The sequence below is a fragment of the Erythranthe guttata genome, chromosome 8 (genome assembly GCF_056151865.1).
Source record: "Erythranthe guttata isolate IM_541 chromosome 8, IM_541, whole genome shotgun sequence".
Taxonomy (NCBI): Eukaryota; Viridiplantae; Streptophyta; class Magnoliopsida; order Lamiales; family Phrymaceae; genus Erythranthe; species Erythranthe guttata.
The window spans coordinates 16,783,730-16,797,877 of NC_142540.1; the positions used below are offsets into that span (position 1 = coordinate 16,783,730).

At 33.7% G+C, this 14,148-nt stretch overlaps 3 protein-coding genes across 3 annotated transcripts; all 3 read right to left on the reverse strand.

Moving 5' to 3' along the window:
• Nucleotides 1–1,382: 1,382 nt before the first annotated feature.
• LOC105951403 (serine/threonine-protein kinase 12) lies at nt 1,383–5,217 on the reverse strand. Its single transcript, XM_012974829.2, has 12 exons — nt 4,232–5,217; nt 3,738–3,812; nt 3,527–3,622; nt 3,318–3,400; nt 3,113–3,233; nt 2,841–2,920; nt 2,634–2,696; nt 2,391–2,509; nt 2,226–2,311; nt 1,989–2,110; nt 1,782–1,893; nt 1,383–1,709 (listed from the first exon to the last, which is right to left on the reverse strand). The coding sequence occupies exons 1-12, from the start codon at nt 4,550–4,552 to the stop codon at nt 1,608–1,610; spliced, it is 1,380 nt and encodes a 459-aa protein (XP_012830283.2). The 5' UTR covers nt 4,553–5,217; the 3' UTR covers nt 1,383–1,607.
• A 936-nt stretch (nt 5,218–6,153) lies between these two features.
• LOC105951544 (oil body-associated protein 2C) lies at nt 6,154–7,372 on the reverse strand. Its single transcript, XM_012974998.2, has 3 exons — nt 7,049–7,372; nt 6,874–6,956; nt 6,154–6,794 (listed from the first exon to the last, which is right to left on the reverse strand). Exons 1-3 carry the CDS (start codon nt 7,332–7,334, stop codon nt 6,423–6,425), a joined length of 741 nt encoding a protein of 246 aa, XP_012830452.2. The 5' UTR covers nt 7,335–7,372; the 3' UTR covers nt 6,154–6,422.
• A 516-nt stretch (nt 7,373–7,888) lies between these two features.
• LOC105951402 (putative LRR receptor-like serine/threonine-protein kinase RFK1) lies at nt 7,889–13,934 on the reverse strand. Its single transcript, XM_012974828.2, has 24 exons — nt 13,508–13,934; nt 13,156–13,330; nt 12,972–13,043; nt 12,816–12,884; nt 12,656–12,727; nt 12,494–12,565; nt 12,299–12,370; nt 12,133–12,204; nt 11,986–12,057; nt 11,829–11,900; nt 11,670–11,741; nt 11,523–11,588; nt 11,368–11,433; nt 11,218–11,280; nt 11,080–11,127; nt 10,940–10,983; nt 10,488–10,864; nt 10,182–10,380; nt 9,963–10,106; nt 9,741–9,859; nt 9,463–9,673; nt 9,136–9,373; nt 8,443–8,593; nt 7,889–8,349 (listed from the first exon to the last, which is right to left on the reverse strand). Exons 1-24 carry the CDS (start codon nt 13,602–13,604, stop codon nt 7,966–7,968), a joined length of 3,027 nt encoding a protein of 1,008 aa, XP_012830282.1. The 5' UTR covers nt 13,605–13,934; the 3' UTR covers nt 7,889–7,965.
• Between the last annotated feature and the right edge of the window lie 214 nt (nt 13,935–14,148).

Here is a 14,148-nt window from a genome sequence, read left to right on the forward strand (position 1 = left end):
TTAAAGAGAATATAAGTAGAGAGAGATTTTTCTTTTTAATTTATTTGTGGGATTTAGTAGATTTTAGTGTGGGATTTAGCATGCCCCTTTCAACAATGGACCACAAAAATCAAACCTGATATGTTTATTTAGGGTTCTTGATGTTGATATTTGAATGGTTTCAATTAATGCACATATCTTAATCAAATTAATTTAATACCCCACTACTCCATTCATTTATTTATTATTTCCAGCCTTTTATTTATTTAATTATTTATTTTCTATATTTGACATTTTATTCTCCATGATTGACAAGTTTAACTGATATGGCATCAGATTATCACCCAAGGAATATTCTTACTTTCGCTGATTTATTCTTACAACTTACAATCAGATGCTAATTAATTCCTTAAACCAGTTTACCAAATACTAAGATAAGCAAATTATCTGTGGTGCTGCTTTAGTTTTGGAAATTTAAATAAACTAAAAAAAAAAAAAAAAAAAAGAAGTCACGGTAGATATATAATATATTGCAAATTTACAGTTTTCATCCCTTAAGTTTGCAAAGATTTCACATTTGGTCCCCCTATATTAAAAAAAATACATTTGGTCCCTCATATTTTAGTAATTTAACATTTTTTATCATTTTCATTAATTTGGCGTCAGTTCGTCACTTAACGCAATGACGGGCACACACTTGATTCCATTAGTACTAACAAAAAATCGATAGAAATGACTAAAACACGAGGGACTAATTATGAAATCAATACAAACCTAAGGATGAAAACTGTATTTTTCGCATATATATATATACGCACATATATACATATTGCTTCTTAGAGCAACTCCAACCCATAAATATCAAAATGAATTATCAAATATTTATTTGATATTTTATATTTTAGTTTGATACCTAACTAAATTTATTTGCTCCAGCCATAGATATCAAATAGTTGATAATTAAAAATAAATAATGTGATTATATATTTTAATTAACACATGTCATTTTCTAATTGGCTATTTAGGTGGTTAAGTTGTGTAACTTCTAATTGGCATTATTTCTTCCGAATGTATTTTTACATCCCAAAAATTAAAATATCAAAATAGAAACTCATTTGATAACTCCATTGGAGTGGAAAATTTCTAACTTAAATTATCAAAATGGTAGTTAATGGTTTTGATAACCCATTTAATAACTTCATTGGAGTTGCTCTTATATTGAAACATCTTTTATAATATCTTTTGTGGCCCTTTACCAAACCCATGATATTATATTGTTATGGGCAATCAATAGTGCTCCAAAGAGTAGGTGCACTCATCAATCACATATATTGGAAGATGACAACAATTATTATATATTTATTTATTTCAAAATTAAAACTTATTTCTAAATACATGAAAAATTGCACTTTAGACTCTTTATTGCAATAAATATTCAATATATTACACAAATTTAAATACAAGAACAGCACAAAGAATAAGTGGCTTATCACTTATTCCGAGCCCCACAACCAATAAAACGTGTCGAAATTCTTCACTTTTTAATCCTAAATAAATTCACACAAATCACAATAGATGTTTTGTTTTAAAAGAAAATGTACCTTCTTATGAAAATGACTACTTAATATTTAGAATCCACCGGTGGATCGAGACGAATGGCTTCGACTACCTGTACTCGATCCGTTTTTCTTCCAATCCGGACTTTGAAAGCATTTCAATGGCCTCATCACCTGTAAATTATTATAAATTACAACACCTAATAAACGGGGTAAAAAATTAAAAATAAAAAATAAAATAAATACCTTCCAACTTCTTCTATGGCCGAATCTATTGTAAATGGCCTCAAGACGAGGAATAATTTTCTTAAATGTCGGTCTACTAGCCGGATTCTCATTCCAACACTCCTCAATCAAACTGTAAGAAAATCATATTGCTTGTAATAAGGCTTTAATTCCTCTCTCCTTTTTTTTTTTATCGAGTTTTAACATTTTCGAAATAGAAGAACTCACTGTCTTAATCCATGGGCATAATGCTTCGCGGAGGCTTTAAAAGGAGGGCGTTCTTTTAAAGCATAAGATTTCGGTACTTCAAATTCTTCTTTTGTATAAAACGGTTGGAATCCTTCGATCATCTAAAATTTTAGGACACATCACAAAAGATCAACAAATCAAACCCTTTTTGTTTTTTTTTTTTTTTAAAAAAAAAAAAAAAAAAATTAAATCAACATCACGCATAATATCGATTACCTCTTGCAGAATTAATGCAAATGAGAAAACATCGACTTTAGTGCCGTACTCTTCGTTTCTGAAAACTTCAGGAGCCACATAACGACCTGTCAATTCAACGGTCATTATTACATATATATTTAAAAAAAATCATTTAAAACTACATTAAAAAAAACGAAAACTTACAAGAAGTATCGTGACAAGTAATAGGCTTGTCTTCTTTAATGCTGTTAGCAACTTGAAGAAGCTTACTAACTCCGAAATCTGCAACTTTGAGATGTCCCGAATCATCCAGCAAGATATTCCTGTTATCTTACTCATACGTAACACCAGATGCTTTTAGAAACTTATTAAAAAAACACAACATCAAATATAATTAAAAAGAAAATAATTGCCCTTTGCGTAGCAGAAATCGGAAGGGTAACTTACGAAGGTTCAAGATCACGGTGAATAATTGCCTCAGGTTTATGTTCATGCAGATAGTTCAATCCCCTGCAGGAAAACGAAACAAACAAAAAATCGATTATTTCCTATTTTTCCTCACAAGTGTCACAACAGCATAATTATTAATTTTAATTTTTTTTCGATTTTCATCCAAAAATTCCATCAAGAAAATTGTGGTAATAATATTCGAACCTGGCAATATCCATAGCAAATCTGAGAGCCGTAGCAGGTTTTAGTGCACCTTTCTTTTTCAAATATTCATGAAGGTCACCCTGCTCAAACACAGAATCATTCGATTTCAGCAAACAGACTGAGTTCACTCGTAACATGCCATATTAGTTATCTATGTACCTCAACGTTACTTCAATTACAATATAATCCAGTTCCAAATTAAAATATAAATGTCCTTAAATAAAGGAGAAAACGTCGAGAGAAACAATAATAATAAAATAAAGTATGAACACCTTAGGCAAGTATTCCGTCACGATCATCATAGGACTGCTTTGTGTAACAGCACCAAGAAATTGAACAACATTTGGATGTCTCACTTTCTGAAGCAACGAAAGCTCGTCTCGAAACGCCGTTCTGCCAAAATACCATAGTAAATTTAAGTTAATTTATATTTGTTGTAAGTATTACATAGTATGTCGTATTATCAAAGAAACTCACACTTTGTCCTCGTCAGCAATTCCTTCCCAGAACGTTTTTACAGCGACTTGTGTTCCACGCCACGAGGCTATTCTATAGGTTCCCTAAAATAGATTTAGATTTGTAATTTAATGTACGAAAGAAGACGGAATGGAAGAAAATGATTAGTGTTTACGATACTGGATAATAAATATATATATATATATATATATAATAATAGTAAAAGTTACCTTAGTTATTTCAATACTGTTGGTAAAATCAAGTTCGCTTGGAGGAATCTCGTACTCAGGTACCTCACGAACATCTTCAACATGCATGGGAGCCATCTAATGGATGCACGTTACAACATTAAACACCAAAGTGAAGAAAGAGAAATAACGAAGAAAAATCGATAAATGAAAAACAAAACGATGTGGTGCGTAAAATAAATAAGTTACTAACCAAATTCTTAGCACCGAGTTTCTCCAGTAGTTTGATCACGACGTGGTTTTTATAATGTATGGCATCTGCAAGTGGCTGTTTAAGAACATGAACAATGATTTATATTCGAATCCATCAAATAATTCGAGTTTCTAATTACTTTGCATAATCTGCATAATTCGAACTTCTACAAATGAATCTAAGATAAGCGTACTAATAATTGCTAAGATATTTTGCTCTGCTCAAATTTCTAAACGACCACACAAAAATTGACCATAAGATCGAATCAATATCAGCCAGTCGAACTCATTTCACCTTAAACATACACCTCCTCCTATAAAGAAGTCTTTAACACAACGACTAATAACTCAAAGACTCGTATCATTAAAGTAAAACCAAAACCAGTTTCTGCATCTCGAAACAATCGATTTTCAAGAAACAGCATCATATACCACAGCAAACATAAGCAATTCATACAAATTAAGTCAGTCCATTTCGAGATTTAGGTTTCATACCGTGCTCCCCCAGCGATCGGTGGCGTCCACCAGCGCCCCGTTCTGGAGCAACAAGTGTGCCACGTCATCGTACCCCTGGCATGCAGCAACATGGAGTGCTGTCCGGTGATCGATGTCCCTGAAGTTGACGTCAGCACCAGAGTCCAGAAGCTCCTTGATGCTGTCCAAATCACCCGCATTCACCAAGTACATCAGCTTCAGACCTGAATCTATGTCGTCCACATCACTCTCCTCGTGCTCGGAGTCCACGTCATCAAGTTCCTCGTACTCCTTTTCCGGCGCCAGAGACGATTGCTTCCACAGAGCGCTATCGGCTTCCATCGCAAATTTTAATCAACAATTTTTGAAAAATAAAATAAAAAATCACGAATTCCTTTTGCGAATTCTGAACTTGTGGTAAATCCTGAAATTGGGTATTACTGGAAATGGGTTTATAACAAGGATAGGAAAACGCCCAAAAATAATCTGATGTAAATAGATCAAGGAGTCGAAAATTGAACTCCGAATCAATCAAATTATACAGTAGAAACCGCCGAAAAACTTATCAACTACAGCGAATTGAAGCTATATATCTACGAAAAGCTAAAATTTGGACAAATCACGGAAAACCCAAAACCCAAAACTAGGTCGTTAAGCTAGATTGTGGGGACGAATTCCATGGAGAAAATTCAGTACACACAAAAATATCGGAAAAATTATTCAACAGTAACAACAACGGGCGCGTGAATAAATAAAAAAAATGAGAGTGGAGCGCGGTAGTTGGAGAGGTCGATCGACCCTGGTTAACGTTGACAAACTTGAAGAAGAAGAAGAAATACAGCGAATTCACGTTGTGAGGGAAGGCGCGTGATCGTAACCTCCCTCTCAACTCTCTATTTTTTTTATTTTTTTTTTTAAATAAAGAATAATAAGTAGCGAATCTAATTTGCAAGTTGCAGGAAATGCCGAAATGGGGTAAAGAAAATAAAATACAACTAGACCTAGTTGTTTGACTTTTTTAGCCTTATCTGATATAGTATTTGAATTTTGACCAAGTCAATTAAAATTACTCAGCTGACGGTGCGGCATTTTATTCAGGAATTTAATTAAAATATTCAATCTTCCAAAATGTTTGTCAAGTTTTGTTTTCATATTGAAAATTCAAACAATTAATTTTTGGAGATCGGATAATTTTATATAAAATTTTAAAATAAGGAGCATTAATTTATAAAAAAAAATTAGTCAAAATATAAGAGTATATCGATCTAAAATAAATTTGAGCCAGACACTATTTTTGACAAAAATAATTTTATATTAACAATAATAAATTTAATTGAAAAATGTTTTTATTTTAAACCAAGTTATTAAAGATTATTACAGTTAAACCTCTATAAATTAATAAAGTCGGGACCATCAAAATTTCATTAATTTAGCGAAATATTAACTTATCGATATTAATTAATAAATTATTAATTTATGAAATTACTTTTATTATTATTTTCAATAAAAACATGTTTTTATTCTTTTACGTGTATATTATTCATTGTACCATTAGTTCAATGCAGTATGGAGCCCGTTTCACGACCGGAAGCTCTGAACACAGCAATGGTATATAACGATTTTATGTTGACTTATGAAAAAACAATACCGAAAGTTCTAACCATGTTAAGAAAAGTGAGGGACGAGATTGATAGTAATGTGAACTTCAACAAGAAACAAGCAACAGTTAAATTATATTGTATTAAGCTTTCGTAGATCTATAAAATATGTACTATACCATGTAATTTAAGAATTATTTTTATGCATTATTAATTTATATTTTTTTTATGGGACTTCTTAAATTTTTCAAATGAGTATTATCTTATAAATTTAACGAATTATTAATTTAGCACGTTGTCCCCAAAACGGACCACAAAATTTTATTATTTAGACGAGGTTATTAATTTATAAATAGCATAAAAGTATCAAAGAAAAGATTCCATTTTATATTCTTCTAATTCTCGTCCTTGGGCCTGTGCCTAAGAAACCCAAGACCGGCCCAGACTATATTAGTTATAAACCGACCCTACCCGGAAACAACACAGGCCCAGATCCAACTTCTGTTTGCCAATCCGAATCGGGTCACAAAAAAAAAAAAAAAACGGGTACAACCCGATATTATTACATACACAGTTCTGCAAAATTCAAAATCGAAATATACACAATACAAAATTCAGGGGAAGGGAACAATTTTCTTCATCTCGGTGGATTCAACGCCGACGACGAAACCCTTGCCGTGCTGCTTCCAGTAGTCCGCCTGAGGATTAATCCACTCCGGCTCCGCTATTTCAATCCTCGACTTCTTCAAACCCTCGCTCGATATACTGTACTTCTCGTTCCTTCTCGCCACCAGCTCCGGCCGCACCACCCCGATATCCACCGCCTGCGGCGACATCATCAGCGCCGGCGCACCCATCGGAAGCTTATCACCTCTGTCCGTTTGCCACGTGCACCAGAATTTGCCGTAGGTCTTCGCCAGATTTTCAAGCTCGGGTTTCAGAACAATTTCTGGTACCCTAGGGTTCACCATAATCCCTGATTTAATCTGCAAATTAATTATCGTTAATTATTAAGCTTTAATTTCATCATCAGTGAAATAATTAATTAATAATTGATTAATTAACCTCGTAGGCATGGGAATGCCATAGTTTCTGTTCTTCTGGAGATAAACTCTCGAAGATCTTATCAGATACAATGTACTCCACTCCTGCACAGAGTCAGTTAACGGATTAAATTAATTTAATTAATCTGAGTAATTAGTTAATTAAACATGCGTTTAATTAATAATTGAAGATGGACCAATGAGACGGCCGGTGGAATCGTCGGAATCGTAAACGGCGCACTGGAGAAAGTCCTGGTTGAGCCGAGTCACGAAGTGGTGAGTCTGGATCTGGCGAGTCATGTCGTGGCTGTAGAGAGCGAAAGTACAGAGATGCTGATTCATTTGCTTTATGGGCTTCAGAGATTGCATCATCTGTGCACCTTTGTCTAGCATGTGCTGGCCGATGGTCATCGCCTTCCCCGGCGGGATCTGATCGCCGCCGTGGTGACCACCCGCCGCCGTTTTACCGCCACTTGTATCCATAAACTATTATTTTGTAAAAAAAAAAAATTGGGTTGAAGATTTTGCAGAAGAGAGCGCGCGGTGGTTATTATAGGGGGTTGAAGGGAGAGGTGTTTTGCTGCCACGTAGGCATGCGGTGGTTGATGACGTGGCTTGGATTTCTTGACACGTGGTTAATTGCATGAAGTGATGAAGTAATGAACTCTTGTGAAATCTGACACGTTTTCTTTTGCAAATATAAACAAAAAACGTACTTACGATATTGGTTTAACACAATAATAACAAAAGAAGGAGAAATTGCACTTTCACCCCTCAAGTTTACACCAATTTCATATTTGGTCCCCATATTAACAAAAAACATATTTGGTCCCTCATGTACTAATAATTTAACATTTTTTGTCATTTGCGTCAATTTATCGTTAGTCTGTTAGTTAAGAAGTGATGGGCACACGCTTGATTCCGTTAGTTTTAATGGGATATTGACGAAGAGGACTAAAAATGTTGATTTTTTTGCAATATAAGGGATCAAATGTGTTTTTTTGTAAACATGGGGGACCAAACGTGAAAGATGCAAATTTGAGGGACAAAAACTGCATTTTTCCCATAAAAGAATGTAATACAATATCATGACCCATTCACAACTAGTTATAAGTTATACCACACTATCACTAGTGCTTTCATAAATATCAGAAGCAAACGAAGAAAAACCAACATCTCCAGGTACTAATACCGTTGACTTCTCGATTCGACCTCGAGACGAAGTACTTTGACTTCGCCTCTCTCGTTGGAACTCTTTAATGGCCTTAAATCTGACATCACTACTTCCTTCAGACACTGCATTATTATTCGGAATATCCATATTCCCTTCGATCATTAGCACAACCTCAGACATTGTTGGCCTAATCGACGGAGTGGCGTTAGTACAAAGCAATGCCACTCTAACCATTCTTTCTACTTCGTCTTTGTCGATTTCCGTACCCATTAATCTCTCGTCGATTAGTTCATCGACTTTTTTACTTTCTTGCAAATGACTCGCCTTTCCAAAAAAAAGTAAAAAAAAACTGTCAAATGATTGCCATAAATGGAAGTACATTTTAAGTGAGGAGTTTAAGGATGTTTTCTCGAGTACCCAATCGAGTAGGCAGATGAAACTGTCACTAGGCATGTAACTATTGTTGCTTTTCCCACTTACGATTTCCAAAAGCACGACTCCGTAACTGTACACGTCGACTTTGTCTGTCAGATAACCCCATAGCGCGTATTCAGGTGCCATATATCCTCTGCAATTATGATTAAATTAAGTACCTTAATTAGTGTTTATTGCATTCGGTTCCTCTGTGTTATGTCGAATTACTAAAAAACTACTCCATGTTATTTTATTACCGAAAACCCCTATGACTCAATTTGTTTTGGCACACAACCCCTTAAACAGGGGTACTAATTGCTAACAAAAATTTAAATCATGGGAGTTTTTGTCAATAAAATAATTTGGGGTAATTTTGTAGCAATTCGATATAACAGAGTGTACTAATTGCAATAAACTCACTTTAATTGTATGAGAGTTATATAATAAAGGATTTATTGCATTCGGCGCCCCTATATTTTTTCTAATTGTCAAAAAACTCCCCATGTTATTTTATTGGCAAAACACCCCCATGATTCACTATTTAGGGGGTTATGTGCTAAAAAAATTGTAAGGGGTTGTTTTGCCAAAAAAATAACACAGGGAGATTTTTAGCAATTCGATATAACACAGGGGTACTAAATGCAATAAACTCGAGCAAATATAATAGAAGTTATATAATTAATGAGATGAACTCACATTGTTCCAGCAACTTTGGTGCTAATGTGTGTCTTCTCGTCTTCATTAAGCCTAGCCAATCCGAAATCCGATATTTTAGGGTTTAGATCTTTATCGAGCAGCACATTGGTAGCTTTAATGTCTCGATGTACGATTTTCAGCCTCGATTCCTCGTGAAGATAAGCTAATCCTCTTGCAATTCCGATACAAATCTTGAACCTCGTCGCCCAGTCTAAAATCAACTGGCTTTTATTCGAATCTAATTGACAAATTAAATAACATGTCACGCATTTATGTAATATGTCGAATGACATTCATTTTAATAGGGAAAAATTATTTACTAATTACCAAATAAAACATTGGCGAGGCTATTGTTTTCCATATACTCGTACACGAGCAGCAATTGATCTCCTTCGATACAACACCCGTATAGCTTCACAAGATTCGGGTGTTGCACACAAGAAATCATTCCGATTTCATTTAGAAATTCGCGATTTCCTTGTCTCGATCCAGACGAGAGCTTTTTAACCGCAATTACAGTCCGGTCGGGTAATAAACCCTGCACCAATTAATTATTTTCATTAAAAAAAATTTATATAAAAAAAAATCTTAGTGAAAACTAATACCTTGTATACAGGACCGAAACCTCCTTCTCCGATCTTATTCGAAGCATCAAAGTCGTTAGTAGCGATTTTAATTTGTTTCAAAGAAAATGCAATTGTCTGCAATTCTACACCTTCGAAACCTGCGCATGCATGCATGACAAAAAAATAATAATATTGTTAGAAACGAATTAACGATCTTTCGAATTTTCAGAAATATATATATGTTAATATTAATATCATCACCTTTTCTTATTTTCTTTTTGCCTTGTAATAATCCTTTCCACCAAAGGATTCCCAATATCAAGAAAATAATACATACTATAACTACTGCACCTACTATATAAGCCGTTATATTTTTCTCGTTGCCATCGGAACAAACCTTAAAATCTGCGCCGACAAATAGTTAAATAAATAAACTCGATATGAAAAAATAAAAAAATAAAAATTTAAAAAAACAATTACTTGGATTGACTGAAATAGCTGATATAAGAGAACCATAATCTCCTCGGTTCGGAATTCGCGTAGTCCCTTTACTAGCCCAATAAAATCGAATCTCCAATATATTATTATCCCGCACCGTTGCGTTAAAATACTTAATCACGGGCCTTCCACTTCCACCAGCCTCGTTTTCGATGTTAAAATCTTTCGAAACTAAAATTTCCTGATGCACAAACAGGGGTATAATAGTAATTACAAGTCACCTCGAGATGTATATATTAATATAATGTTCCATTTGAATAATATGTTGAAACAAATTAAATTACAAACCTGAATGTATATATCGAACATCCTCCTTCCAAGGCTAGAATAAGTTTCGTCGTTCGTAAAAAGTATTTCAGCAAAATGGAGGGCGATATTGTAATTTCCATCCTCGAGGCAGTAATGGAAGTACGTAAGCGAAAGCGGACTAATGCGTGCCGAGGTGTACAATTCGGAGAGATTTGTGGTCGTTGTAGGTCTTATTTGATGGGTATTTTGGTAATTAGGCTCGTCTAAGAAATCTCCGGTGCTAATAAATCCCCAATAATTATTACTTAAATATTTTGCCGGATTATCTCCGGTGTCTCCTTCGTAAATAACTCTTCTTTTGCTCTCTTCAATTTCCACATCAGCTCCACCGCAATTAACATGTAACGAGCATTTATCTGCCATAAGCAAATAAAATAATTAAAAAAATATAGAAAAAATAATTAAAAGATGAAAAACGACAGCACACTTACATTTCGGACAAGCTACATTTCTCGAACATGGGAGGATTCTTTGTCTGTCAATGATTAATCATCGGAATAACTAGCGTCGAATTTTCTTTTAATGTGTGCATTAATTAGAAAAAAAAAAAGAAGTAATAAAATGATCTTACAATGTGTTCCCATTCGACGAGCCGTTAAATAAGTTGATGTTTTGGTTCCTAATGCAAGAAAAAAAAATAGTCGGTAAATTTGTAATTAGTTACAGAATTAAAGTATTATAGAGAAATATAAAAAATGGATATACGAACGTGTTCGGCAGACAAGCAGCTTCGTCAGGGCCTTGCCAAGTAAAATTATTGTAGGAAAGATCACTGCAGAGGAAAAATTCAATCTTGATTTAATTATATTATGATCTCAATTTTCTTACATAAACAAAAAACCGACATAAAAATACGTACATGTTGCTTCCGTCTTTCAAGATTGTGTCGGGAATATCTCCACTCAGCATGTTTGCAGTAACAAACCTATTTACAAGAATATCGTGTAAAAACGAACGTATTTTTTATCGTATTATTTTAACCAAATGAAAAAAAGTAACTAAACTTGAGCTCACACAGTTTTCAGATTTCGTGCAATTCCATCCGGAATTTCTCCGATTAACTCGTTGAAACTTACATCCCTGTCAATAGCAGAAAATGCAAAAAATAATAATCAATAATGAAATTCCGATGAAATTAATTCCGTAATATTGGTTACTCACAGCATTTGCAGAACTCTAAATCTCCAAATATAAGCCGGGATTTCTCCGGAAATATTGCAATTTCTCAAAATCCTAAAAATCGAAGAAAATAGTCTTAATTAGCTTATAGAAAACGGAAATAATAACAGCACGAGAATAAAGCACCATCGATAACCGTACAACGTTGTTAAGCCTGTAATGCTCCTTAGCAGAGGAAATTCTTGAAGCGGCCCTCGTAAATCACTAAGTCTCCTGTTATGTAAAAAACCCACATTAGTCTATTTTAAGAAGTTGCATAATACACGAATAATAAACGAGAATCGGATAAAAAACTCACAAGTCGGTTAATACGTTCAGAAGAGATATGTTTAATGGAATCGGCCCTTCCATTCCACTAGCTTGCATTTCTCTTCATCGAGCATTTAAATAATCAAATATTAGATTGCATTTAAGGAAAAAAAAATCGTCTTCGTAAATTACTTACAATCTGTCAAGTTGTTTCCAGTTTTGTATAAAGTCGGGTATTCGTCCACTTAAATTGTTGTCATTTATTCTACTGCAATTCAAATCAAGAATCATCGAGAATACAATAAAAAAAATATATATTTTATCGAATACGAAATGGAAAAAAAAATAGTATATGTGCTTACAAATCGTTTAAATTTACTAGTTGCGAGAACGACATTGGCAATTGCCCCGTCAATCGGTTGGACGACAATATCCTGTAAATTAAATCAACAATAGAGCTAACCACCATAAAAACCTCGTATATCATCTTATTGCATTCATCGTCTCTAATTTCGGAATAATATTATATGGGGTTCGATAGAGATACAATGTCTTACATAGTTTTCAAGTTTATCAACTTGCCAACGTCGGAAGGAATATTCCCTGAAAAATTGTTTGCTTCAAGGTTCCTGATTATTAAAAAAAATCGTCGATTAAACTCTTAAAAAGTACAGAATAAGACGACGAATATTACGTTTAACTTTTTCGTTGTAACATACAAATATGTGAGGCTAGTTATATTCCCCAACTCCGATGGTATTTCCCCCGATAAACGGTTAACAAGAACAGAACTGCACACGAAAAAAAAAGTATTGCTAAATATAAAAGAAGACGTATACATATATTAGAGCAAAGTCACACGTAAAAAATCGAGCATACATAGAAGTTAATTGCAACGAAGCCCATTGTATTGGAATTGCACCGCTAAGGAAGTTGTAAGCAAAATCACTGGCAAAAAAAACACAAAGTCAATCGATCAAATTATATAATTTTCACTTCCATTGATTTAAATGCAAGTATCGAAAGAGCTCGTACATTTCTTGAAGGTAACGAAGCTTCACGAAATTAGCTGAAAGAATTCCGGGAAGATTGTAACCTTTAAGCACACTGCAATAAACGAAAAACCGAAACTTAAAACAAGTAATCTCCGTATCAAAGAACATATTAATTAGAGCAATTTATATAAATAAATCATAAAAGAAAAAAAAAACTATTTTACATTTTTGTAACATGACAAATAGTGTTGTTGTTATAATTGCAGTTGCATTCGACATAACCCTCGGAGCCACTCGGAGGAGCCGCCGAAACTCCGACCGATTCGACTTCGCATAAACCGCCGTTGAATTTCCAGTACTTTGCACCCATTTCAGTTGCAATTTGTTGGAGAGCATCCACTAATTAAGGACAATTTTACAGCATAATTAATTTTATTAATTACCCAAGAATTCAATACATCAAAATTAAATTAAACAACAGAATTTTCAGGATATTAAATTATTAATAGCACTACAAATATTCTTTATTTTTATTTTTTTTAATCAAGAAAAAAGAAATAAAAATGGTGTTCTTACCTTCTTCTTGTGGCACCTGGGTTTCGGACAATTTGAACAACCCAAAACAACTAAATGTAATAACCCAAAAAACAACCTTGTATCTCTGCATCATCATCTTCTCCAAAGAATCAAGATTTAAGAATTTACACACACTAACACGCACTTATAGTGTGAAAGTTCAATAATTTAGTTTCCATTTTTAGTAACTGTTGGTAGAATTGATAGAGACCCAAAGAGAAAATGGAATTATTAAATTAAGTTTGAATCAATAGCTCGACAACTTTGAATTTTCGATTCACAGTTTGATCAAGATTATTATTATTTCTTTTTTTGGTTCTTGATTTTCCATTTATTTGTTTAATTAGATAGGCAAGTTTGTTTTACTAGTTCTTTGATGTACAGACAGAGGACCTGATATTAGCTGACGTGTCGATTGTTATTACACAGTAGACAAATAACGAAGATGTCAAATAATAATTTATTTAACAAATTAGTAATGGGAAAATTACGGCTATCCCTGAAGTGACCTTACGAAAAAAACACTCATATTTGGATAATTATAACAATGCGTTTTAATTATGAATTTTCTTACACATCATTTTTTAGGGGTTGAATTTAGTGAAATATTCTCTAGTATTTATTCGTTTTACCTCACAAAA